The sequence below is a fragment of the Lipophrys pholis genome (genome assembly GCF_963383615.2).
Source record: "Lipophrys pholis genome assembly, chromosome: 6".
NCBI lineage: Eukaryota > Metazoa > Chordata > Actinopteri > Blenniiformes > Blenniidae > Lipophrys > Lipophrys pholis.
Window position 1 is genome coordinate 26,080,188 of NC_137629.1, and position 26,168 is coordinate 26,106,355.

Below are 26,168 nucleotides of genomic sequence, written 5' to 3' on the forward strand. Positions count from 1 at the left end.
TCATTATACATTTTCTTAAGTTTTTCTTCTTTTTTTTTTTAGGATGACAAAACAGTGTTTGTGTGTGTTGTGTCATCTTGTTAACCACGATGACTTGAAGCGTTACCATAGCTACACACCGAGCGTGCAGGGGGAAGAGGCAGTACTTAAGACGGGCGGGCACACCCAGGCACGGTTAAAGTTTCCAACGCATACAGTCATCACAGGAAATTACAAACAACCACGATGTATTACGCACTCACGCATTCTCACACACACTTTCTGACTCAAGTTTGGGTCGCTAAGAGATAAGAATTATAAACATACACAGTTTTAGGTCTGGGCATAACTGCTCTTTTGAGAATCGAAGCCTGATTGTCAATCACCATTTTAAAGCTTTTTAGAAGAAAAAGAATAGGTGAGAAGCCAAAGTGGGATATTGTTCACCAAGCCTGTGATGTTGTGATTTTTCTTAATAAATGTAAAAAAAAAAAAAATGTAATCTCTGAATAGCCGCTTCTAATGATCCTACACACCTTACGGTCCTATAGGCGTGAGGTGCATTTGAGTGCACAGACTGTCGACGTGTGAAAGACATTTTAATTGTATATCAGCTCAAATGGGGCATGTTTGCTGCATGACTGCTCCTCGTCCCTGGCCTAGTGTTGTTAATGGCGACACAAAGTCCACCCCCAGCCCACGTTCTAGCAAGAGAGTTAATGAATGTGACAATTATTCAGCACAGTTTTGAGCAATATTTTTACACTATTCTAGTCAAGCTGTTGCACAAGAGCCTGTCAAGACTGAAAGACTGAAGCTCTCAGCCATAAAATTGCATGCAAGAAACTTATATTTCAACTCTCCACAAGTGCCCAAAGTGTACATTGTTGGTGCATAATAAGGCCCTCTGCCATCCGGGTACTTTCAATTATACTGGGATCCTAAAGGTTTCGGATTTAGGAATGAGGAGACAGACAAGGAATAGATTTTTACAGTTCTCCCTGTAACTGATCCTTGGCCTCAAGCTTACAAGGAAATATAAAATGCGATGTTCGTTTGAAGACTCTCTCATTATAATGTGCATCTTTGTGTGGACAATTTTGTCTTGGAATGACTGCAAACTGGGCTTTTTTTTGTTTAAGGTACAATACCCTAAATGAGCTCCACAGTTGAAGAAACTTCATGGAAAAACCTTTTTCTGTTGAATACCAGACACTAAGTCATACTTGTATTGTGCTATATTTAGCCATTAGCGAGCCAGAAAATTTCATATAACGTCATTCAAAAAGCCATTACAATGTGAAGTAAAAATAGACTTCAGTGGCCTCAGTTTCCTACAGTGCAGACCAAAACATCCCTTGATGAGATGTGCATGCGTGTTCAGCTGCTAAACTGCCTCGGTCTCCTTAAATGTTTCAACATCTGACTTCATAGCGACTATAAGGTGTTGCCATCCACATGCCGTTTAAACTTGTGGCGACACAGCAGTCTGAGATTAGCTTTAATCTCTCAGGGGAAGACCGTGGAGAGTCAGAAGCAGAGTGACACTATAATCCTGACTAAGGCCTGCAGCCCCACCAACCCAATACAAAACGTATGTAAAATGCAGACAGGTGAGAGGACTCTTGTCGGTATTAGTCTCCTGGTTTGTCTCTACACTTCTCTACTGGCTCTTTAAACGATAGAGGATTAGCTCGACATATACACCATGGGACTCCCTTTACATCAACTTCATGGACAGATTTTCAGAAGAAAAGTCTCCTCCAGCATGAGTTTATCCATAGAAGGCAAAAAATACTCATGAGACAAGTAAATGGTTAGGTCACAATGTTAAGAATAACAACATTGTGTGGTGGGAGAATAAGTTCAATAGAATCAAGTAAGTGAGGAGAAAATATGAGAAATGGTTAACCTAAAGCAAACACCCTGACGCAATGAAAGCCACAGCACGGTGAAAGTCAGTCAAGATAAACATTTAGTTTGTACAAGACTATAAACTAACACCACTCATGCGAAGGAGTCCCACCGAGATCATTACTATGGTTTCAAGTTCATCAGATGAGATGTAGCCGACAGAGGCATCTACTGATGCTTCAATGAAATATAAATGAACTCAACTCAATACAAATCTGAATAGCTGAAACCATGTGTGGTTTCACCTGAGGTATTACAGTTTCAACTGATTAGTGACTGCTGCCCTTTACATGAACATCACACTCAAGGCCTGGAAATAATTCAGGCTTTCAAAGTCAGGCTGTGTCCATGTTCTTTGACATTTTTACAACCCCACTGGTCCATTTTAGTACAATTGATGGAAAGGGAAAATGAGAGCGATAAGGACACAAAATAATGGGGACGAATACGGAAGCATCCTGTTCACTGTATTTGCACAACTTCCTGCCACGGCCCTCAGTATTCGAGATAAAGAAAATTACAGTACAGCAGTAACATTCACGTGTGCTTATTGGACTACAACTGACAAAATGAGGGTGTGAAAGAAAAGAAAAACACCCAGGAGGTCAGACTATTTTTGAATTTGTAAGACTGCTTTATCAAAGCCTCATCTCTCCAGCTGTAACTCTTCTTTTTTTAGTAAAACTAATGAGAGAATCAAGTGACCTGAGTGGACAAACTTGTCCCAACATTGTGAGCCAAAGAGTGAACTTTATGACCTCTACAAGGCTTCAGGTGGTTGCAGATGAACCCGACAATGGCAAACAGTCAACGACCTCAGGCAGCATATGCACATAGGTATTTGTTGAAGCAACTTCTCTCAGGGGAAATAAGTGTGACGAGCAGAGAAACAGAGTGCGACGCTTCCCCTTCAGGCTCACCAAGTCACACTCAAAAACAAATGCAGCAAACAAACCGGAAGACATGCTTTGGTACAGAAATGACATAGTATTGTCAACTGCATCACCTGACAAGAACAGGGGAAACACATACTAGTTATGGCTTTCTATTGGATATCTCAGTCTTTAACTTAACCACTCGCAGAGCAGCTTAAAAACCGCACAATAATGCTCGTCGTACATTCTGCCACTGAGTGCAACTATGATAATAGAAACGCAAAAATGAAAGAGCAACAACAACTTTTTCCTCTCAAGGCAGAAAAACCGCTGTCACAGGGGTTTCTGCTAATAAGACAGCAACACGACCCCGCCCCTTAGTAAATTTATTGCTGCACAAAACACACAAGCAATATCTTCTACAGTAAGCCTACAAGGACTGCACACACAAATAAAACTCAGATACTGAAGTGTGAGCAACATGGATTAGCCTAAGTCTTCTATCACAGTGCATGCAGTTTGATTAGGACAGCAACTAACAATTACTTTCATTATGCACTTATTTGCTGCTTATTTTTTTCCGCTAAGTGGTTGTCACATCACCAAAGTGCTGAGAAAAGTTCATTTCAACTTCTCAGACACCACGGTTGAGGTGATCAAATGTCTTGCTTGGTCATACCAGCAGCTAGAAGCCATAAGACGTTCAGTTTACAGTCTAAACAAGAACAGAGGAAGTGGAACTTTAAACAAGATATAAGGTTTCAAATCGTTGCCACTAACTAATGATATATCAGCATTTTAAGGTCAGGTCACAAGCAACTGTTTGTGAGTGACTGATGACTAAAGGCAAAGGAAGGTGCACTCCTGGACAGGTCACTAGTCACCTCCACACACAAACGGAACTTGGATTCGCCAATTACAGAAAATACAGATTGGAGAGGGCCCCCTCGAGCCTCCACTTGAAGTGGGAATCCTCTTGTAGTGAGGCAGGAGTGTTATCATTACATTAAAATGTCACCCTCCATCATGAATATGAACTTCCTAATTAGACCTGACCTCCTTAATATGCTATTGTGAACAAATGACATTAAAAGGATTGTTAAGCCTGATGGACTTCAAGTCAAACTTGGCTGTGTGGAATGTCTTGTCCAAGAGTCCGTAGACATAGATAGACTATTCTGACAGTAATGGTGTGGATCACAGGGAATTCTGGATCGAAGCTTAATGCCAAGTGGAACTTCTTGCACCGTATGACACAGGCTGAATACCTACCGTTAACAACCTGCGGCACACTGTCAGTTGACATAATGAAATAGTAAGACATAGACTCACAGAGGATAATTGGTGAAGTGCGGAGAGAGAAAAAAAAACTTGAAGGAAACACCTCTGCAAAAAGGTGAGAATGCACTTTAAGTATAGTGGCGCGGTGACTCCACATTCCACCGTGTGCCTGCCGCAACAAATTGGTCAGTGGCACTTTTATTAGACAACGCACCGCTCACATCCTGTCAGAACAGGCTTCAGAGAAAACAGCTGCTCCTTTTCGATTTTTGAATTACCGTATGAATAAAGCAAACCAGCTAATGTGTACATTAATCATTACAGTCTTCCAGGGCACATTATCCCAACCGTCTTCCTTCCATGTAATTACCGAAATCTGGACAGGCTATTAGTCTAGCTTCAGAATGAATGACAAGTAGGCTCGTGTATAGAACCGCTGACAGAAATCAATAGACAGCATCTGAAAAGTGAAGTGAAATGAAAGAGTTGGTTTTTTTTGGTTTTTTTAAAGACTCAATGCTGCATGATTTTTACAATTTGCATCTGAAGAATGTCAATTTGGATTTTTACACATTCTGACATTTACCTTTTCCACCAGTTCTCAGCAAAAATGTGTGTCACCCGTTGTAAATGCTGTATGCATTCAGTAAATAGATGCTGAAGCATGGAGCACTCAAACTATCATTGCCTTGCAGATGTAGGCCCAAAGATATTTTTAAATTAAATAACACCACCGCTTCAGGCTCGTTTCCAACTGTGGTGTGCTGGAGTGTTGAAAGCAACTGCTCCGGAGGGTGCAACAACTTTTTCTTGTATTTATCCATGGGCATATCACGATAGTTATGTCCTGATCTGATCTAGGGCATTTCAATGTTTATTTAATTGATCAGTGATCAGGAAACTGACCCAGATCATTTTAGCCAACTTACTATAAACTGACAATTTCTGTGCCACATGCTGTCAACGGTCCTGTAACAAGCCCAGATGATCAGAAATAAGAATGTGAAAACACTGCAGCAGCCATTTGCAGTATCTGCCATTTTTTTCAAGAAGCAGAAGCATTTCAGCTTTGTTCAATACGACCAATTTCACACATCATGTACCTAAACACCCAGTGGGGTACAGAGGGTTCACCAACTGTGCTTTCACAGCATTTAACAGACCAAATGCCTGGCGCATGCCACAAGTTTGACCGGAGAAGGCTTTGATGATGCAGACATCCATTAAATGCACATCTATCCACATCACAAGAACAGTTATGTGTATGCTGTGTTCAGTAAACACTCATTGAGAGGGGCTTCAATCGCTCAGAATAACAATACTGCATAAACGTCTGTCACCACGTGCCCAGGACAACTAATGCACAATTCTTGGAAATAAAGTGACTTTGGTTGTGACTACAGGCCCATTAAATTTCAAAGGTTCCATCTTCATAAAGTAGTGTTGCAAAAATTCTCTACTTCTGTGATATAGTACTCATTTTGTAGTAGCCGTAGCTTTGTTGGATTCAACTCTGTAATTCAAGTTTCACATCACCTTTAACTTGTTATTAACACTCACTACACCCTCTTTGCTTTCCTCAAGCTCCTTATCTGCACTTCTCTTTTCTGGCTTCCCTCCCACTCTTTTTTTCTTAGCTTTTTGTCACGCTCTTCACTTAACTCCCTCTCAGTCTCTTTCTTGCTCTCTCTGCGCCTGCCTCCCCAGCACTTCCTCGATGATAGCTCACTCGCTTACGTGGTTTGGCCGCGCTCTCTAAAATACCGTCGTTCACTCTTAGCCAAGAGACCCCTGCCACCGGCAGTCCATTAACCACTCCAGTTTCACGCTGGCACTCAGTCATCCTATTCTTCAACTCGCAGTGTGCCCTTCTTCCCATGAGATGTACAGAACAGGAAGCAGTGTGTCTGTGCATGCTTCGAAGTGCGTGTCGGGAGGAAAAGAACAACGAAACAGGCAAAGAGACCCAATGTGCAACAAAGAAAGATTTCTCTAACTATTCCACTTGACTCAAACTACAAGAGTCAAATTCAAGTGTCACTACAGAGTTGTGACCTGAGTGCTGTGCTTTCTGGCGTCATCATAAATTAAGCTTTTGCTGAGGTAGTTCCCCAAGGATGCAAGTGCACTGCTGCACAAAGGTAAAAGATTTCATGCATGGAGGAAGATTCATTCATCTTTGCAATTCATCTAGCTTTTAGTAATAAAAAAAGGCAAGATATTAACCTGTATTTGACAATGAAACTCAATGAAACTCAATGACAATGGCGACAGTTTGAGCACACAGTCAGACAACAGTAAAATCAGACACAGACTAGAACAAGGCCACCGATTTATTTAGTGTACTCACAGACTGATAGGTCATGAGGATACTCTCAATCCTCACAGTAAATAAAAGAGTGGCAAGCACAAATCGAATCATTTCCATGGTGATGATTTACACACAAATCTAGTAAAGTTGGTAATAAGTGTACTTCTCACATTTTGTATTTAGAGGGCCCAAGTGGGGTCAAAATCATACTTGACACATTTATTTAATTCAGTCTTATAGTAACTTTACATGGATAACACCAAAGCAATAAATACAAACTTCTAATGGATTACTTTTACTATCAGCTCCTGGTGACAACTGGTCCAACTGGCAGGCTGAGATTGCATGCTTGAGCAAGTCAGCATATTTTCCAGCTCTGTGAATATTCAGTATGAAAGAAAAATGTTGTGCGTAGATACAGTTTGCTATGAACTACAACAGGTTGGTCTTCTTCTACCCAAAGGAAAATGTGATTATGCATGAACATGTTTCATATATAATGCTAAAGAATACAGCAAACCTAATAGTTACGCTGTATGATGGTTATCCGTAGAATTATAATACAGGTATATCCCTGTGTCCTTGTAAGTAATGTAAAATATCCTCCTGCCATAAATTCAAATGTTGTAAAGAAATCTCTATAAACCTGGATAATAATGCAACCACACTGTAATGACTCAATGATGTGCCAGTGACAATTTACAGTTGTGTAGTGGTTAGTGTTCTCCTCTCCCAGCAGAAATATCCTAAGTTTGAGTCCAGTGCCTTTCTGCACTTTGTACATTTTCTATGACTACTCACCAAATATGTATTATTCTATTTGGTTGAATTTCTTATCCGTGTACAAAAAAAATAAACATCTCTTACAGGAAATTTCCAGACAAAAAAGAAAGACAAATCCAGCAAACTGCCAAATTCAACAAAGGTATTCCAGATCAAGAATTTGGGCTACCTTGTATTCACAACAGCTGTCCAAAGCAGTGATCCCTGGCTAATCCACAGCGTGTCTGCCTGCCGGGTTGATCCTACATGTTTGTGTCAGCAGCATTCATGAATGTTGATCCTCTTTGTATCTCTGTGTCTTAAGAACAGTGATAGCGCTTCAGGGTTCCCAGTGAAAATGATCCGCTGTTGGCTTCAAACGGAATATCTCGGCAAACGCTTCATGGTTCTATACTCTGCGTGCATTTGTAAATTGAACATTAAGCTTCAGATGTATCTGTAAGCAGTGAATGTCATTGTATATTCCAAATAGAAAGAACTGCAGGTTAAGCAGAGAAGATACACCCAGTTTGATGATTTGACACACAGAAACGGCTGGGGAGCATTACACAAACAGTACGTTCATGTCAATTGGAAATGCGTTGAATGCTCAGGTCAGAGATGTTTCACAAATCCAACTTTGTGTGAAAGAACAGAAACACTTTACTTTTTGTGAGATAAGCGAGGGGAAAAGTAACAATCATTGCTTTTTTTTTTTTCCTAAGCCAAACTGAAGCTAATTAATGCAGAATCTTTTGATAAAAAAAAAAAAAAGAAGAAACACCTCAAAAAGCACTAAAATAACCTCTGAAAACGTACCCTTATTTTTAGAATTTTAACATGCAATGCCTGACACTACATTGCCTATGTTGTACTTTACAGATACTCTTTGTCTGCCTGAAGCCGGTTGTTAACTTGTATTAACAAGTTTTCTGAATAAAGAGCTCTCTTGAAAATTAGACTTTGTGTCTCATTTACTATTGCTTTGTAAAAAGATGGTTGATCAACTGAGACAAAGACAACTTTAAAACAGAATGCCAAACAGGTTGAATGGCAACGATGTACCCCGTCATAAATCCTATGTTTCTCATCGTGTCATTGTCCACCGGTATGAGATGAGATAAGGCCATAGATAAGTCACTGTCACAGACAAGATGACTGGAAAAGTGCATGATGTGTTGTACACAGAGTTCAACACAGATAATTTGTCAAGCTTTTTTTTCCTTCATCTGACCTCTAGCAATGATGGTCTAATAAAAATTCAGCAAAAAAAAAAAAAAAAAAGAGGTTCACATTTCAGAGTTTAGTGGTGTGCTAAAGTCAAGGGCATTCTTCGCTGTCAGTTGAAAAGTCGAGTTGTGTTCATGCAGACAGGCAGTAACACTTTAAGGCAAAAAAAAAAAAAGAAAATCTTATCTCAGGATCATTGCATAATGAGTTCCTGTCTATGACTCATGTTTACTTATAGCCCCACCTGATCCATGTGTGCACAAGTATAATATTGTAGCATAATACAAATGCCCTGAAATCTGACCCTTTGCCTCAGAATGCGTTTTGTTTTTCAATGCAAACAACGTAGTTGTGTATAGCTTCGTATGGCCGCGTAAACTATATGCCTGACCTTGTCATCAAAACCTGGGCCTTCAGCAAAGTCCAACAACAACCCCTGCTGCTTGGCATTTGTGCAACTGGGCTGAAGCTCAAGTGGTATAATCACACAAAAAGTCTGAACAAACTTTGCAGCATTTAACCATTTGTGTTCATTCCTGTGAGCAAGGTTGAAAATACCAACTGGCTTTAACTAAAGGACAAGATCACTGAAAACTAACCACGTCTGTGTGATAGAGTTGCTCGTTCGGCCTGTGCATCCTCTATAGTTACCATGTACAATATCAGTTTCCACTTGTTGCTAGACATGGCCATGGGTTTCAAGTTACACAACAGTTTGCTGTGGCTGATGACTGACAGCTCTGCCTGTGACTCCCACAGACACCATGCTGAATCATACACGCTGACACAGCCAGGTACAAACCGAGTGAGGTCATTAAGATTAGGTTTGGGAAAAATCCAAGCCACTCCTTACCTTGGAAAGTTACATATTAGAACACACACACACACACACACAGTCCTCTCTGGATACAGAATTACAACAATGTTTGGTTTGGATATGAGAAGGATGAATCAACCGGTTGCATTCTGTTCAACTTTCATCCAGTTTTCAAAGTGAAGCTTCTCCCTCATATAGTGACATTTCTCAGTTAGTTGACCTGAACCCTGCAGGGAGACATTTCACTGTGTGTTGACAGCTGGTGAACAGCTCCAGGCGGTCAAAGTAATTACAGGTACGGTGGCAGTTAGTGTGGCTTCTCTTCCAACACTCAAGTGTTTAGGCTATACTCACAAATTTCTTCTTCCCATCTCCATCCTCGTAGTTCTTCTTGGACTTCTTGTCCTTCTTGGGAGCCGCAGCGGAGGCGGAATTCCCGGTGTGTTGATCCATATTTATGCGGTAATCCGTTCCCTTGAACCGGGTGTCAAAATAAGCACGTGTGGCGGGTAATCCCCTCGCTTCCAACCACGGAGCGATAGTGTTTATTAACTTTGAGGAACGGAGCTCTCCCCCTGGGGCCTAGGTAGAAAAGCCCCGGCTAACTAGCCACAATTAGCAGCGTGTTGCTAATGACTTGGTGGAGGTCCAAGTTTGAAACCCGGCGAGCCCCTCGACGAGCCGCCGCTCCGCTCGAAGGAGGGAAATTCAAAGCTCGGCCACAAGTCCGCCCCGGAGAAAAAGTGTGAAAACAACCCGCCGAGTCCGAAAGCACATCAACCGAGACGCTGTTTCACCTCGTTCCTCCTCGCGTGTAACACGAGCGGACCCTTCAACAACGTAAATTTAAACTAAACGTGCGGTACTGCGCGCGCTAACGTTAGCCTTAGCTGGGCCAGTAGCCCGTCGGCGGAAGCAACAAGTTACAAAAAACAAAACAAACTTCCACAAGTTGATCAAGCCGCCGCAACGCCAGCGACAAGGAGGCGTGACGGGAGGCTTCGGTCTTCGGTGTGTCCCAGGTTAGTTTCCATGATTGCTCGAAGTTTGATGAACTTTTTAACCCCTAAATGTCAGCGTTCTTTTTTTTTTTTTTTATTGGCAGGAGGCAGCGGAGGCTTCCTGTTCTGCTCGGAGTTGAGCTGGCTGGGAGGAGTCTGAGCGCCGCAGCTTCACCTGAGAGGATTTAAGTGACAGCTCTGAAAACTCTGTCAGCCTCCTGCACACGTTCACACCAAGAAACACGACTGCTGCTAAGTGGAAACGTTCACAAAGACACTCTTTATTAAGGTGGCAACTCCACTTTCACCAGGATGGATGATCATGGTCATTTATCGATATGTAATGATGTCAAAAGCATACAAAATAGAGATAAATACAAAAGAAAAAATATATATACAATCTCAAATCTATCTATCTATCTATCTATCTATCTATCTATCTATAAACCCATTGTAAATAATTTATATGACTATTTAGAATCATATTTTATGAAATATGTTTACACAAAATAAATCATCTATATCCAAGAATGCACACACCTATACATACTTAAATGCATACACACACAACTCATATATCTAATTCCACATGTCTGAAAAGGGGCTAGGAGAAAGTTATAGTATATGTTATTATAGAATGTTTATTTACTTGCTTTATGATGAATAAGATTTCAGATACATCTAAAGAAAAAATAAGAAAATATCACAAACAAACAAGTTATTTTGACACACTAAACTAAAGACTTTAAAATCTTTTATTTTGATTTTAGAATCAGCATGAAAAATATATGGTCGAATGAAATATTGTAAGAAAAAGGTATTGGTTATTTGACTTGGTTCAACATTAAACATGTCCATGCCCCCCTGATTACAAATGCTCAATGCAGTCTGTCAGCGGGGTCAGACGTCTGAACCTGCTTGAAAGAGGCAAAGATAAAACAGACTGTTTCAGAGAGAGGATTAACAAGTCTAATTAGGAGTGAAATGAGGGATTCTTCACATGAAAAAACACAAAACAAGTCAAATCTACATTTATTTGAATAATATATTTATTATTAATATTGATAGTTTTAGTATTTGATGACCCAGGTGAATGTCATAAGTCAAAAAGCTTTGGTAAAGTAATTATGCCACACTAATAAGGGCATTGTGTGCACCTTGGACATGGGTGAAGTCGTCACAGCAGTTACTGTAAAACTAATCATAGACATTAAATAATAGACATAGATCAGTCTTTGTAATGCCTCTCAGTATGCCTTTAGTAATTGCCCAAGGTGATTCAGCTTGCAGTGCTCAATGAAACCTTTGTCACTTTTTCTTCACATTCTGACACCGTTTCATTTCCAGACTCTTCACTAGATAACAAAGTGATGGTATCTTGACTGGCCTGCCGGATTATAGGACAAGAGGGTGACTGATCTTTAATGATTCTGCTACAGTTTCTTGTTAGTTCATACAAGAGATTTAAAACTGATCAAATGGTCAGTGTCTCTGTCTCTAAAACCATGCGACACATCTTTCACTAGATCTAGTTGGGAGCCTTAATACTCACTTGTGACACTCGTCTCCATCCATAATTTGATTTATGATGATCCTTATGGTGAAGCTCACGCACTTCCTTGAAGGAGGAAAAGTCAAACCAGTGAGAAATAACTTCAGCAACAAGTTGTAGTTTATATAGTTTGATCAATAATACACCTGATGGATTCCACTTATGACTTTCACAGTGATCATTATTAATCAGGTTTTTCAAATTGTCTATGTACAATAAATAATCTCTCAATCGCGTTACTCCGATGATCATTTGTTTGTCAATCCTTTAAGCTATGTAACGTTTTCCTTTTCTGTGCAGCTTAGAAAAGCATTACTGTATGTATTGTACCATATTTCAAAAGTTATTTAAAATCCACACAAAGGTCAATTCAAAGTATTGTAGTAGTTTAACCCACCAGCAGCAGGCAGCACAGCCCAGTTAATCTGAATACTGAGAAGGCCGACAGTTGCTGGTGTATAACCTTCTGATGTCTTGAGATATGAAATTAACAACCGACGGCGTGGATTAAAAGGCGCAGCAGTCACTGTCAACTCCATACCTACAACCTACACTTATGTTTAACAGCAGCAAGCTACTGGAAATAGCCCAAGAAGCCTTTTTTTTTTCTTTCTTTCCTTTTTTTTTTTTTTTTAACAATCATATACCAATAAAACACAGGCAGAGTCAAAGAGGCAAGTTGAGAAAATCCATTTTGCTCTAGAATGTTATTAAATTAATGTAGCATGAAAATTCTCCTAAATTTACGGTGCTGACTTTGGGCTATTTTTAAAGCTTTCTGCAGGCTGTGCACCTGCAGCCTGCTCCTGCTCTGTCATTGCATTCTGGACTTATCTTCAGGATCTCTCAAAATGTACTGTATAGGTGTAACACCAACCTCTTTCCGCTCTTCTGAAGCTGCATACTCCCTGATGATTACATACAGGCATTTTATCTCATCTCACATATCTGCAAAGGAACTCTCTGATGAAGTAGAGAGATCTTAATTGTACCAGCGTCACAATGATTAGGCTATTAATAAAGTGTGCGTCACGACCTGCCTTTCCTCTCAAGACACCAGTGAGGGGTGCTGCTGAATTCTTTATATCTTTTTTATGTAGGTGGTTTAAGTGTTTTGTACATGCAAATTGCCAACATTTCCATGGCTTCAGTGCTTCAATTGCCCTGTACAAAAATCCAATTCTGCTTGCAAATGCCCAGACCAGAGGCTCCACCATGTGGTTAGAATAAAAACAGCAGGCCTGTTGGTCTCGCTCATTAACGCAGTATAATTGTGATGATGAAAACTACTTTGTAATTTTCCTTCTCTTAAATGTCTTTATGCACATGTGCATATGCAGATTGCACGAGTTAGCGTAAGCAAACATACTGCAGTCATCACAAAACCACAAAGTCAAAAGCGTGGTAAATAATTGCTCAATTCCTTGAATAATTTCCTCCAAAGAAAAGCATTTATTTGCATCGCGAGTTCAACTTTCAGCAATCGCAGATCCCTGCCGCTCATAATGACTGATTTCAAGGCTCCTGACAGCCAAGACGTATCTTGATTATGCACCACGGCAAGAAATTATCACCATGTTTAGCTCATCTCAGTGAAATTTTACAGCTCAAAGATGGAGCATCCAGAAGACATTGAACGAATTCTGCTCAGAAGAATGTCTGACACCACTTTCAGTGAATTGGGTAATTTTGTGAAGTCATGTCCAATAGCTACTTAAAATGCAGCTTCTTCTCGTCTGAAAACCAGCGATGGTGCACCAGCTTGGGAACAAGCCCACATACACAGCCAGTCACGGGATTACAGAGATAGGCTCGGTTTATCTGCCTTGGTATGTAAAAGATGTTTCCCCAACAACACGATTGGAGAGGATTTGCGCATCACCGGTGGCACTGAAACAGACAAACAGTTTGGTTTATCGGACAGGACTCGACATACTTCAGCCTCGAGTCTTCATTCCCCGCCATATTGGCGCTATAAATTATGGAAGAGAGGTTAATTAAAAGTGAAAGTGCACGATAAGACATGGCAGCCCTGTGGCTCTCGTAAAAGTGCCTCCAATGACGTATTAAATGATAAACAGTTGGCCTTTTACGCGCACAGCTGCAGCATCACCCTCAGCATCGTTAGTCATGTACAGGTGCACAGACGAAAAGACTTCAAAGTCAGCTAAATTTGAATATTTTAATGGGCGCCGAAGAGGTCATTCAATCATTTGTACAATGGAGAATTTTGAAAGGAATTGTGTGTTGATTGTTTTGCTTCACAATACAAGACAGTTAAGTTACAATCTTACAAAATTGTTTAGCCTATATACAGAATACTGCAAACCCCTATGATGACATCATGATAAACTTTCTTATTAAAAATGAAAACAAAAAAACAAAAGGATTCACCTTCACGGAACCACTGTCAAATCAGTTTTGAAATAAACTGAAGATGCCAGGTCAAATTAATGTGCAATAGTATCAGATAAATCAAGCTTTGGAACACAGGGCCTGGAAATGAAAATGTTAGCTGATGATAAATTGTTTCACATCTGTTAAACTACAAGGTGACTCAAGATAACAGCTTATTTCACTTATTTCAGGTCACTCATGTGATCAAGAGTTATACTTTTATCTTCATATCTACCCACAGTATTTCCCCAAAATGCTATATTTTCTGAGCTATGGACCTTAAGTGAAAAATGGAGACTCCATGTGCCATAATCAAGTCCCTGACCAGTTTCCAGGACATTGAGGTCCACATGTGTCAACTGATAAAGGCAAGAACTTCATGTGTCCAGATGTGCAGCTGTTGTTCAGGGGTAGCTAATCCCTGAATCCTCACAGGAGTCTGACCAAACACCCAGAATCCCACAAGTTGTCCTACTTGTAGGAGGTCCGAGCCTCCCTCAGTGACCTGTCATATGGCATGGAGGCGAAGAAAGAGTTCCGGAGCTGGCAGTTGATGAAGAACACAATGAGCAGCACCAACAGAAACAGCAGCAGGCACATGACTATGTAGGTGATCAGGTCCGGCTTGTGGAGCTCGCCCTCCCGCAGTCCCGCGCCTCCTCTCCCCGCGGTGGGTCTCAGGAGGGCCGCCACGCTCACCGAGCCGCCGTGGGAGGCGTTCAGCGAGGAGGGGGCGTGAGTGGTGGACCCGGCCATGAGCACCAGGTCGAAGTCCGGGCTGTCGGTGGAGTTGAGGAGGATCTGTCTCAGCATGGCGCTCCGTGATGGGCTCACCCGCTGCGTCGGGAAGAAAAGCCACGCAGGTTATTGAGGAGTCTGCTGACCATTTGTTTCTTGTACATGCAAGACATAAACAGCAATGACAAAACGAAAGGATAAACAAAAGCGGTTTTGGTACATTTGGTGCGATATTTGGATTATAGTTATAGTAATCCATGTCAGCCTTTGGGTGCATTCGAAATGCCTTGATGTCTGACAAGGTCACTGATACATAATGTTCAGTCTCTTCCCACGGATCCACGGACACTGATGCCTTAACAAACACCCCAAAGTAGACTTTGTACAATATTCTGCATTCTTTAAAATGCATTATGCCATAGATCATTTTATACTCCCACAACTGCGTTACTTACTTTGACGTGTGCTGCGAAGAGTTCCGCAGGTGAGCTGAAAGATACTAAATCTGGGTTCCGCATTCCTCGTCGTCCCCGGCTCAAAGTCTGCTCCAGCGCCGCCGAGGGCGCAGCGTCAAACAGCTTCAAATCCGCTCCGACAAACCATATGTCACCAAGAGGGACACTAACCTGGCGGCAGCCTTCTAATCCAACACAGCTGACAAAAATATCCACGCTAAAGCAAAGGCTACATTACCAATCTCCACTTGTTGGATTTCCAGTCCAAATTTTTCTGGCCACGCGGTTGGTTGGGCTCTGAGTGTGTTTTCATAGGCTACTGTAGCGATATCCTGGTGACTCTAAAGGTCTGGCATTGGTGAAGTTCACCGACGGAACGCTGCTGCGCACACATTTTTTGTGCGTAAAGTGCGCAGCGCAGGACGGTCACCTGCGCGCAGCGCGTCCAGAGCGCAATGAAATCGGAGAAGTCTCGGTTTGATTGTCCCTTTTTATCCAGTGAAAGATCAATACCACGTGGTGAACCGCTCGGGCCGCCAGTCTGCCCTCACGGGTTTATCGATCCGATGCCAATAAAATGAGAGAAAAAGAAGGGATTAATGAGTGAGAAAACGCCGCCGAACACCAGGTCCTGGACGTGCGCGCGTCGTCCCTTCTCTCTGTATTTTATGTGTGTGACAGAGGCGAGAGAGAGAGAGAGAGAGAGAGAGAGAGAGAGAGAGAGAGAGAGAGAGAGAGAGAGAGAGAGAGAGAGAGAGAGAGAGAGAGAAAGAGCGGGGGTGTCATTCAGATTAGGAGAAGGTAGGAAGGCGGAGAAGTCACGTCACCGGACAAAGATGTGTCTTAAAAGGAGATGAGATAATATCTATCTATCTATCTATCTATCTATCTATCTATCTATCTATCTATCTATCTATCTATCTATCTATCTATCTATCCAGAGTGATGAGAGAAAGCTGAGTCGGAGCGATTTTGGAACCCGTGTGGGGAATGTCTCACACAGGAGTGATGAGAGAACGGGAAAAGGTGTGAGATTGGTGAGTGCCTCATAAACTCATGGGGCGGTGATTACATTTATTAAATTGTAAAAGTTGCTCAACTCGTTGTTAATTATCTGAGCTTCACTGCCTGAAGCCTGTAAATGGTCAAAGACTTTTGATTAGTGAGAGTAAAATCATCAACCTTGATTGGTGTATTTGGGATATGAATGAGTTTGCTTTTTGTGTGTGAAATAACCCGCAAGGGCCATTTCTTGTTTAGCAGACATTAAAAAGAAGGTGCTGAAGATGGAGGTTGGAAGACAGTTTGCTCTTACATGATGCTTCAGACATGAGTGCGAATACAAAGAGCCGACCCCTGAAAGCCATGCCGATCTGTTTCATATTCATCTGCACCTGTTCTGTCACAACAGACTAGCTGGCAGGCAAAGAGAGCAAGGACAGAGGGACGCGCACGCACGCATGCACGTCTTTGCACCCTCTCTGTTAGGACATGGAAACAACTTCTATCCAAACCTAAACCCGAACCCTTGTGTTATCTTGAACATATAACTCAGTCATATCAAACAACTTTAAACAATGCCTCGGAAATGACATTAGATATTGAAAAGGATCCCAAAAAGGCACAAAAGACAGCATAAACACACACCTTAAACTTTACCGTAAGTCAAATCCAAATTGGAAAACAACTTTGAAGCCACATTGCCACAATGTGCGCATGGACCAACAATTCTTAGTTTGTGCCAAACTACTCTTCAAATATTAAACAAATACCTAATGGCTTGGTGTTCCAGATCAACTTAGGAGTAAACACAAAAGAGGATTACAGTGGGCCAGAGTTTGGTGGAATGTGAATGTCACATGGGAAATCTAAATACAGCCCAAAGCCTTGTTTACATACGTGAAGGGGCAGCAACAATTGTGATGGAGATTACTGTTTGTTATTACAGCTTTTTTTTGTCTTTTTCTTTTTTCTTTGCATGTGGCACTGTGCTTCGCTACAGGCTTCTCTTTCCTCGGCCACTCGCACACACATTCTACAGAAGCATTGAGAAAATCTGACCTATTTTTGTCTAAATCTGTGTGAGTGCCTTCGAGTGATGAATAGTGTCACACTGACAAACACGACATGGTCAGAAGTTGACCTGACTTAACCCCATGTGTTCAGTGAACATTGTCTCCTTAAAACATAGAATATATATTTATAAAAAAGCCAGGAGAGAACCAAGTGCTTATATATACCATAACATATGAGTTGATTGATGCTTCACCCTATGACTAAGAGGAACACTTGTGCAACACTGGCTTAATCTGTTATGTATTCCGTTTTTATTACTTCTCTTTGTGCCTTTAGCTTCCTTCCGCTCTCCTTTTTTCCTACACCCCTTTTTCCATCTCGTTCAGTTGCTTAATCCTTTTAATCCATAAAAAAGGGGCGAATGACAACTCAGCCATGAAACACTAAGAACTCAGCATGGAGATAAACAAGGGAATGAAAAGTCTGGTAGTTTTTGTTTCTTTGTATTTAAGAATGTTGTTTTTCCGTGAAGAAAAAAGATAAATGGAACAATGCTGAAAAGTAGCTTAATGCTCGTATTGATGGGATGTAAGCATAGCCAATGACAAGCCACGCGTCAGTGGGCTATAAATGTGTAGGGCTACACATACCACTCCACACCACTCTCTTTTTTTTCTTTCACTCACTCTGTTAAAGTGCTCAATGATTCTTCAAGAGCGACTTGAGAGGCGTCTGCCGAAGGGATTGTTATTTTGTTTCTCTTACTTTCCATTATTTCTGCGAGAGAAACGATTGACGTCGTCTATACAACCTTTCCTCAAAGCACTCTGCCACGTTCTCACATCATTAGTCTCCAGTCACCTCGCATTACGCCCTGTCAAGTGAGGGCAAAGTAAGAAGCACGGTCATAAGAGGTGGAAATCTGTACCCACAGCAGTGCTTTACTCAGTGGTTACTGCTAATTCCTTTGAGACCACATCGCCTGAGTGAGCTGAGCTTTGTTTATTTTTGCTTCATGAAAGAATAATACTGTTTTGTTGCCTTCCTTTGGACAAACACCACAGTGCAGTGGAGTTGTTCGCCACCACAGAGTCTAAAAACAGCTGAAATATGGCTTCACTGGCATATCGGCTCATAAAAGTGTTGCCTCCAAAGCCCCCAAAACATTAATGATCAATACTTCTAAACAATGAAACCATCTTCCTCTGTGTGCAAAGACATTCACACACAGAACAGACCCCCATACAAAGATACATATGGCATCTCATAATGGCGAGACTCCCCTGACAGACTCCCCAGACAAAAACACAAAGAAGACAGCCAGACAGATTACAAGAACACTGATGTGCGCCGTCCTTCATGTACACACTCAAACACTTGTGAAGGAGACATCTGGCACGTAAACCACAGGCAGGGCTATCAACACACTACGACACACTCACATAAACATAGGCAGAGATGCAGGCAGGCAGAGCCAGGGAAATACGCTGTCACACATCACAAACAATATGATCACTAATGGCTGCATGAGCCGCGAGGACTATTTTATTTCTTGTGTCAACAAACTTCTATTAACACTCCAACAGATTTCCAGCAAGAATCTAAAAAAAAAAAAAAAAACATGACACACAAATCTCTGCTTCATTTTCTGTAATTGTGCTTGTTTTGTTCTAACCCTCTTCCCTTTAATGTCAGATGAAAAATCATCCAGAAAAAAAAAAGAAAAGAAATTCTCCCTGCCAGCACATCAAATGCCACCAATGGAAGAAATCAGATGCCCTACAATTAGTCACTTGATTATCTCACCACAACGCCAAATGCTCCTTCTCATGTCAGGGAAAACTGAAAAGAGACGCACTTCAGAAAAAATGGCAAAAAATACTCGTGATCAGATGTTTGATTTAGGATGTACATCCTAAACCAAACACACTACTCTATTAGAAGTTGCACTCAGGGCAGCTATGCAAATGACCCTTCCTTATTTCCAACTCTTTATATAGACAAACGCGCATGCATGTACGCACGTACACACACAGATATTGGGTCATTTTGAATAACATGGCAGAGCAGAAATGCCTGAAAACGTTGGGACTGGGAAATGTTTATCTTTCTGTGGTGTATTGACTTCCTCTAACAACAGCTTTCAAACATTCGGGAGGTGAGGAGACTGTTCAGAGGGGACTGTTGTTGCATTCTTATCTCATTCAAGAATCTGGCTGCTCCACAGTCCTGCCTCCTCTGTGCACAGGTCAGTTCAGCAGCAGCCAGACTCTGCGACTGTGAAGCCAAGCTGAATGCTGCAGCATGTGGTCTAACATCTTGTGACCTTGTGCACTGAAATGTCTCCAGATTATATGAATTGTTCCAATATAATATACAGCGGAAATGTAGAAGAATGTATAAATGTACATTTAGGAATACATTGCTGTAAGTGCATTTTCACACGCATACGGAAGATGTTACTGAGATGTTGCCAACTGACCTCATTTATATATCTCACTTTTCAAATCCCAATTTTGTTTTATTGCTGGCATCAAAATACTTATTAAAAAAAAAATCTTACTTTTGCATCTTTTATGTTCTCTATGTTTTACTACGAATAATAGAAAAGGTTTTTCATAAAAGCACATCAGTTTATCCCGTTTTTGTTTAGATATTACACATTATCCCAACCTCGAACAAAAGGTGATAGTTAATCATATTGCATAGCAGAGTAAGGTCAGAAATGTATTTATTTCCTACCGATACGACCAAAGCAGAACATTCCATGTATTTCAAGGCAGGTATAATAAAGAAACGGAGAACAAGGAGCAAAGATGCTGATGCTCAGCTCGCCTCTGCATTTCCTTGCAAGTTATCTGAATTTCAAATGTGACTCATTCTGGAGATGTTATGTTCGGGATGAGTGCAGATGATTTCAGGACCAAACGGGGGGAGTGCCCCAGGTTAATGGGTGCTTGTGTGAGTGCAGGAGGGATCCTGCGGTCCAGTAGCTATGCGACAGAGCAGAGACCCACCCGAAGAGCATGAGAAACTGGGATTAAAGGAGAGGTGAGGAGGAGGTGTTGAGAATAGAGGAATAGGGGGTACCTGAACAGATCAAAAGGAAAATAACAGAACTGATGTTCCTTATAGAACACACTTCCAGGTCTTGTCATGAATCTGTATGCTCTTGTGTGTAAAGTTCGGGTTTGTGCATATTCTCTGCTTGAATAAGGGTAGAAGGAAAAGCCCCAAAAAATAGATAAAAATGCTCCAACTAAGTACAGATGAAAACATGTGAAATGAACAAAAGAATAGGTGAGTGACTCAAAGAATGTAAAGGTTGGAAGAAAAATATGAAGGAATGAGAAGGCAAAGACTCAGACGAGCGCCACAACTATGGCTCACCCATAAAAGGGAAAATATGTCGTAGGTACATAAATAAACTGAGGGGAAATGTTGTTTTATATTACCAGCAGCCGCACTGGAATTGTTATAAACACCACTTCCTCTCCATGCCTCACTTACGTTCTTTTCTTACTCCCACCTGGCGTTCACAGAGAGTGAATGGGCGCTTGTTTGCAATCCAGGATAATTCAGCTATAGTCTATATCATAAATGTCTGTTACTCCCCGATGTTGGTCATTATGTTAAAAATAATCCAAGCATGGGCATGTGATTGGAAACTTGAGCATGGAATTTATGATGGCACAGATATCGACGAGCGATTTACTGCTAAATAAACAGCGAAGATCTACAGAGTCAAGCCAAAAAAAAGAGTCAAACTGTTTATACAACTTTTAGATTCTCTGACTTTGTCAGAAATAAACAGACATTTGTTGTACTGTAATGGGCCACACCGTAAATAGAGGCCAGCAATGTAAAAATATATCTTGAGCCAGAGCATTTCTTTGTATAGTTATATATTAAACAGGCTTTGTTTTGGGAACTTTTGCTTCTTCCCACAATCCACAGGCTTGTTAGGTTAATGCTTGCCTTTAAAGACTAGATTCAACAAGATCTTTGATGAATACAGTATAAGACAGAAATGTCTAACAAAGCATAAAACATAAAGCATTTCACCCAGCAGATGTAAAAGTAGAATAAAACTAAGATATCCAAATTCCAGCGATGTCTCCCACTAGCTGGTACAATGGTGGGGGCAGTCACTGGACTTGAGTGTTAATCAGGATAACACGTTTACAAAGGACTTGAAATAAGCTTAATTGTCCCTTACATTAGGTTAAACAGCAGGTCAAAGAATGCTTGCTTGATTAAACTTGATTCCATACCAGGAAGCATCAGGGTTTGTAATAATCAGACTCTATGATTGGCTTGGTGAACTACTATATGCCACAATTGCATGAAATTACTGCTCGGATCTGAGGCGCCTTCCTATCGCGACAAGGACGAAGGCAACAATAATGACCATTTCACAAGGAAAAGCATCTCATCATAGACGCATTTCTGTGCGCTTCGCTCACGATTAAGAGTGCACTCGTGGCTGCGCTTCACGTCTCCGAGCGGCAGACCACGTAGCTGGAGGGCCAGGTGAGCCACCTGGAGAGCTTGTCAGAGTTGTCATAACCTTCCCCCCATCCATCTCCAACCGGTGCACTGTGGCTTTGAAGAATTGGTAAACACTTGGCAAATCTTTTCTTTTGATGGCCCCCCCATAGGTCTGTCCTCCAACACTCCATCAGCCCCCCTGACTGCTGCCGAAATGAGATATTGGCATTTTACCAGCAATGAGAAATCATAAAAAAAAAAAAAAAAAACTCACAAGAATGGATGTGTGATTTTTTATTTATTTTTTTATTTTTTTAACAGGCTCTCATGATGATAAAGTTGAAAGAAATAACTGACAAAGTGGATCTTTTCGGTGATAAATGAGCATGACTGGAAGACTGTGACAGCTTCATGCTCCATGCTGGCGCTTTAGTTTATTTGACCAAGTTTTCTTGACGAGGTCCTCTCAGGAGGGCTTTCTTCTAATGAGACACTGTGATGAGAAACTGAGATGGCTCAAGGGTGAGATTGATTGCTTGAATGGCAACTGTATCCTGACGTGAGCGTGTTTAAGAATGCTGAGCGACACATACTTACACTACATCTTGTGGGGGCTACGAGCCACACGTAAGGACTTATAACCTTCACCTGCGCGAATGTAACCATTAACAAACGCCAGTAGTCTTTTATCTGTTTGTTTACAAGCAAGTTATCATTTAGAGGCTAAATGTGAATGTTTACAACAGATGGTCTGGTGTGAGAATGCGCATGCATATGTGTGCTTTCACGCCTCAGCGAGTGTGTGGATTTCTGGCGAAGATGGTCATTGAGCCCACCTACGTTTATATTCAAGGAAACAGAGCTGCCATGTGTGTCTGTTCTTATATACAAGCGTATATATTTCCACATGTGAACTAGTGTTAAGTGTGACCTCTGCAGGAGGCCAGGGCACACCAGAGAGTGCATGAAAAGGCTCCTTTGGATCCCTGCTATCACTGCCTTTCAGAAACAAGAGGTCACATCGCTCACTACTCTGCAAGGAGAGAAAGAAACAGAGAAAGACAGATGGAGGTGGAGGAGGAGGAGAGAGAGAGAGAGAGAGAGAGAGAGAGAGAGAGAGAGAGAGAGAGAGAGGACGTAGAGGAGAGGAGGAGTAGAGATGAAGGGAGAGAGACTATGAAGACTTCCTCGCCTTGGGCCTCTGGGACAAATTACACCAGAGAAAGGATGTCAGTTATCCTGTGTTGCTCTAACACACACACACACACACACACACACACACACACACACACACACACACACACACACACACACACACACACACACACACACACACACACACACACACACACACACACACACACACACACACACACACACACACACACACACACACACACACAGGTCAATGTTAACTTACAGGTCATTTCCAAACTGAATAAATAGAAACATTTCCGTCAATAAAAGGGTGTCTGGTTAGAACAGACGAAAGACAAACACATGTCGACGTCACATCCACAGGCACACACGCACGCACGCCAGCACAGACAGTCACACACGGCGCTCCCACATGTCAAAACGTAGCATTATGGGACAGACGGTTCGTTTTTTTGAGGCAAAAACCAAATTTTGATGTAAACTTGACTTGTTTTTGTGATGGCATTGAAAGCGTTCTAGTTCAAACTTAAAAACCATGTTTACTGTGCTTCTCTGGAGATGTCATTCATACTGACGTTTTTTTTACTTGCAGCTAAAAGGTGAACAGGTTCATGGCAACAAGAGTCTGGGGTCGCCTCTGTACCATTTGTCCTGCACTACAACGATGACATATTTACGCCTCTTCTGGCAAATAACAGCTTGAGACAAAGTAGCCCACTCACTCACATCCATGCACGTACTTGCATACGCATTTGTGTGCACACATACAGAGACGAACGCATACACACATATATTTTGTGTGTGGCCAAAGGTCCTATCGGAGCGTGGAAGGAAATCAGATAATAGAATTTCCTTTGAGTTTCCAAAAAGCAGAGATTTCTTAAAGTGACTTCTGTGCTTTGGATGTTGTCCAGTCAGGGTCTCGGATGCTGTTTGTGTTCAGTTTGGCAGTCCTCCGCAGGGTTAAATTAAGACTGCGTCTTCTATTTTTTGTGTGTGTGTCTGAGACAGTGTTTTGGCATCCCTGCTTTATTAGTGTTCATATATAGTGCAGCAGTGAGTGATGGGAAAGAGAGAGAGAGAGAGAGAGAGAGAGAGAGAGAGAGAGAGAGAGAGAGAGACAGGATGTGACAGGGGTTGTATACCAGACTTAACGGCATTGTGAGTTAAAGATGCTCCTCTGAATACCTCAGCTTTTCTTTCAACCGCATCTTGTTTGTGTAGGCATATTGTCAGAAAAACTGATCACTGTCTGTAGCGTCACTGAGAAACACACACACACACACACACACACACACACACACACACACACACACACACACACACACACACACACACACACACACACACACACACACACACACACACACACACACACACACACACACACACACACACACACACACACACACACAAGCAAAGAGCAATAAAAGAAGAAAAGTTGAATGGAAAAACGGTTCTTAATGAGAATATCTCTCGCTTCAGAACTGACAATAAATTCGAATGGATGCAAACACAAATGTGTTTGACTGAACGATGACCAAGTAAGGAAGGTTGTTCTCGTGACGATGCTACAATGTTTGTTGAGGTTTTCGTTACAGAGGACAAGACAATAAAAGTGGGTCCTTCGGTGACAGCTTGAAGCAATGCAGAGAGAAGCGTGAGTGAATGGTATGGAGTGGCCTGAGGCCTGAAACACATCGAGCTGCAGTGTTTATAGAGCTGCTTCAGACGGTGCAACACACACACACACACACACACACACACAAAGTGTATCTGACGTTGCACCACACGTCAGGTTTGGGGAAGAAGTACCATGGACTACAAGTTGCTTCTGCCAAAAAATGTGTTTCTAGATCAAGGAAAAACATATTTACGTTCCACTGATGTGTAAGACACAATTATTTTCCATGCACAGAAGTACCTGCTCTGTCGATAGGCTTCAGCCAGCTGCTGCAGTTCTAGAACCACCCGTGAATTTGTTCAACCAACTCTGACTATCGTGCTTTTAACCCATTATTGGCCTTCTTTGTTTTCTTCGTCATGTTTTTTTTTTTTTTTTAGCTTTTCTCCAGTCCCTCACAGGTTTCTCACACACTCTAAATTCTTTTTCCATTTTCTACTACTTATTTAATAATTTTATTGGTTTCAGTTCTGTCGTGTCCTTGTGATCCTGCACAGGATGAAGCAGTATGATGGATGGATGGAATCTGTTGGGTATTTTTAATTTTGTTTGGGATGATATTTTACTTGCGCTGTCATTGAAATATAATGGTAATGGAGGATTTTCTGTCGTACTGAAGATTGGTGGCTTTAAATTGCCAATAGCCATGAGCACAGCAGGCGTGATATTACGGCCCTAATATAGATAATGTAGGAACGAAACACAGGCGTATACTCTTTGCTTTGCTCTCGCTCCCTGTGGGTGCAGAGTTTGGGGAAGCCCTCAAGAATAGGATGAGTCACAAGATATTTGAAAGCCATTCTCAAATAATTGGATGTAAAAGTACTGAAAGTGTTTTTTTTATTTTAATCCTCAAACTTGGATTGCGTTAAAGCTTTAAATACTTGTATCTTCCTAACTACGCTGGCTAGCCAACTGCTGCCCACATATATATGAAAACACCTTCAGACAGGTTTCTCACAAATTTAGGTCTGTGCACTATGAATAGCCCACCAGTAAATATCGGTTTGGAAAACCCTGTCACAGAGGATGACAGGTCTGAGAACAAGAACTACACAATACAAGGGTGGTGACAAAATGAAAAAAACAGAATGAGACGGCTGGAGCAGAGAAGAACGGGCGGAGAAGAGAAAAGCTGAGAAAAAGAAGACGGAGAAGGAGAGGGCAGGTACTCTCCACGGCACTGTTTTGGTCCACAGTTGGTTCCCAGGTCACCCACGTTTCGCGGCATACTCCATCTCGTGAATTGTGCTCAAGGAGCTTTCTTTACATGGTTTTAGAAGCTGTCTGCCAGCTCCACCAACGCATACACATTTGCTGTAGGCAACGGACAAAGCTTGTGGAGACATTGATCGGGGGTCATACTGAGCATGGATACAACACTCCAAGGCATGTTCTACTGATGTGGTGAAAGGTTTTGTAGTAAGTTATTTTCCCCCCCACTACAAACATCTAAAAGGTCAAATATAGCTTCCTGTACAAGCAGAAAAAAATGTTCACGTGCTGT

General features: G+C 41.6%; 2 protein-coding genes across 3 annotated transcripts in view; both read right to left on the reverse strand.

Annotated features, from left to right (window-relative positions):
- LOC308111342 (protein diaphanous homolog 1-like) overlaps positions 1 to 10,300 on the reverse strand; it is a gene marked incomplete at its 3' end in the record, with an annotated part of 43,198 nt that extends 32,898 nt beyond the window's left edge. Inside the window, exon 1 of the mRNA XM_080466204.1 lies at positions 9,524 to 10,300. Coding sequence (XP_080322330.1) covers positions 9,524 to 9,622 — 99 coding nt within the window. The 5' untranslated portion in view covers positions 9,623 to 10,300. The remainder of the gene's footprint in view (positions 1 to 9,523) is intronic.
- Positions 10,301 to 12,356: 2,056 nt separating this feature from the next.
- Positions 12,357 to 15,988, reverse strand: smim32 (small integral membrane protein 32). 2 transcript variants are annotated; one of them, XM_080466227.1, is made up of 2 exons: positions 15,313 to 15,988; positions 12,357 to 14,956 (listed from the first exon to the last, which is right to left on the reverse strand). In XM_080466227.1, exons 1-2 carry the CDS (start codon positions 15,373 to 15,375, stop codon positions 14,591 to 14,593), a joined length of 429 nt encoding a protein of 142 aa, XP_080322353.1. In that variant the 5' UTR covers positions 15,376 to 15,988; the 3' UTR covers positions 12,357 to 14,590. The 2 variants fall into 2 exon arrangements, with proteins under 2 accessions (XP_080322353.1, XP_080322354.1); XM_080466228.1 differs by having other exon boundaries at positions 13,892 to 15,012.
- Positions 15,989 to 26,168: the final 10,180 nt, after the last annotated feature.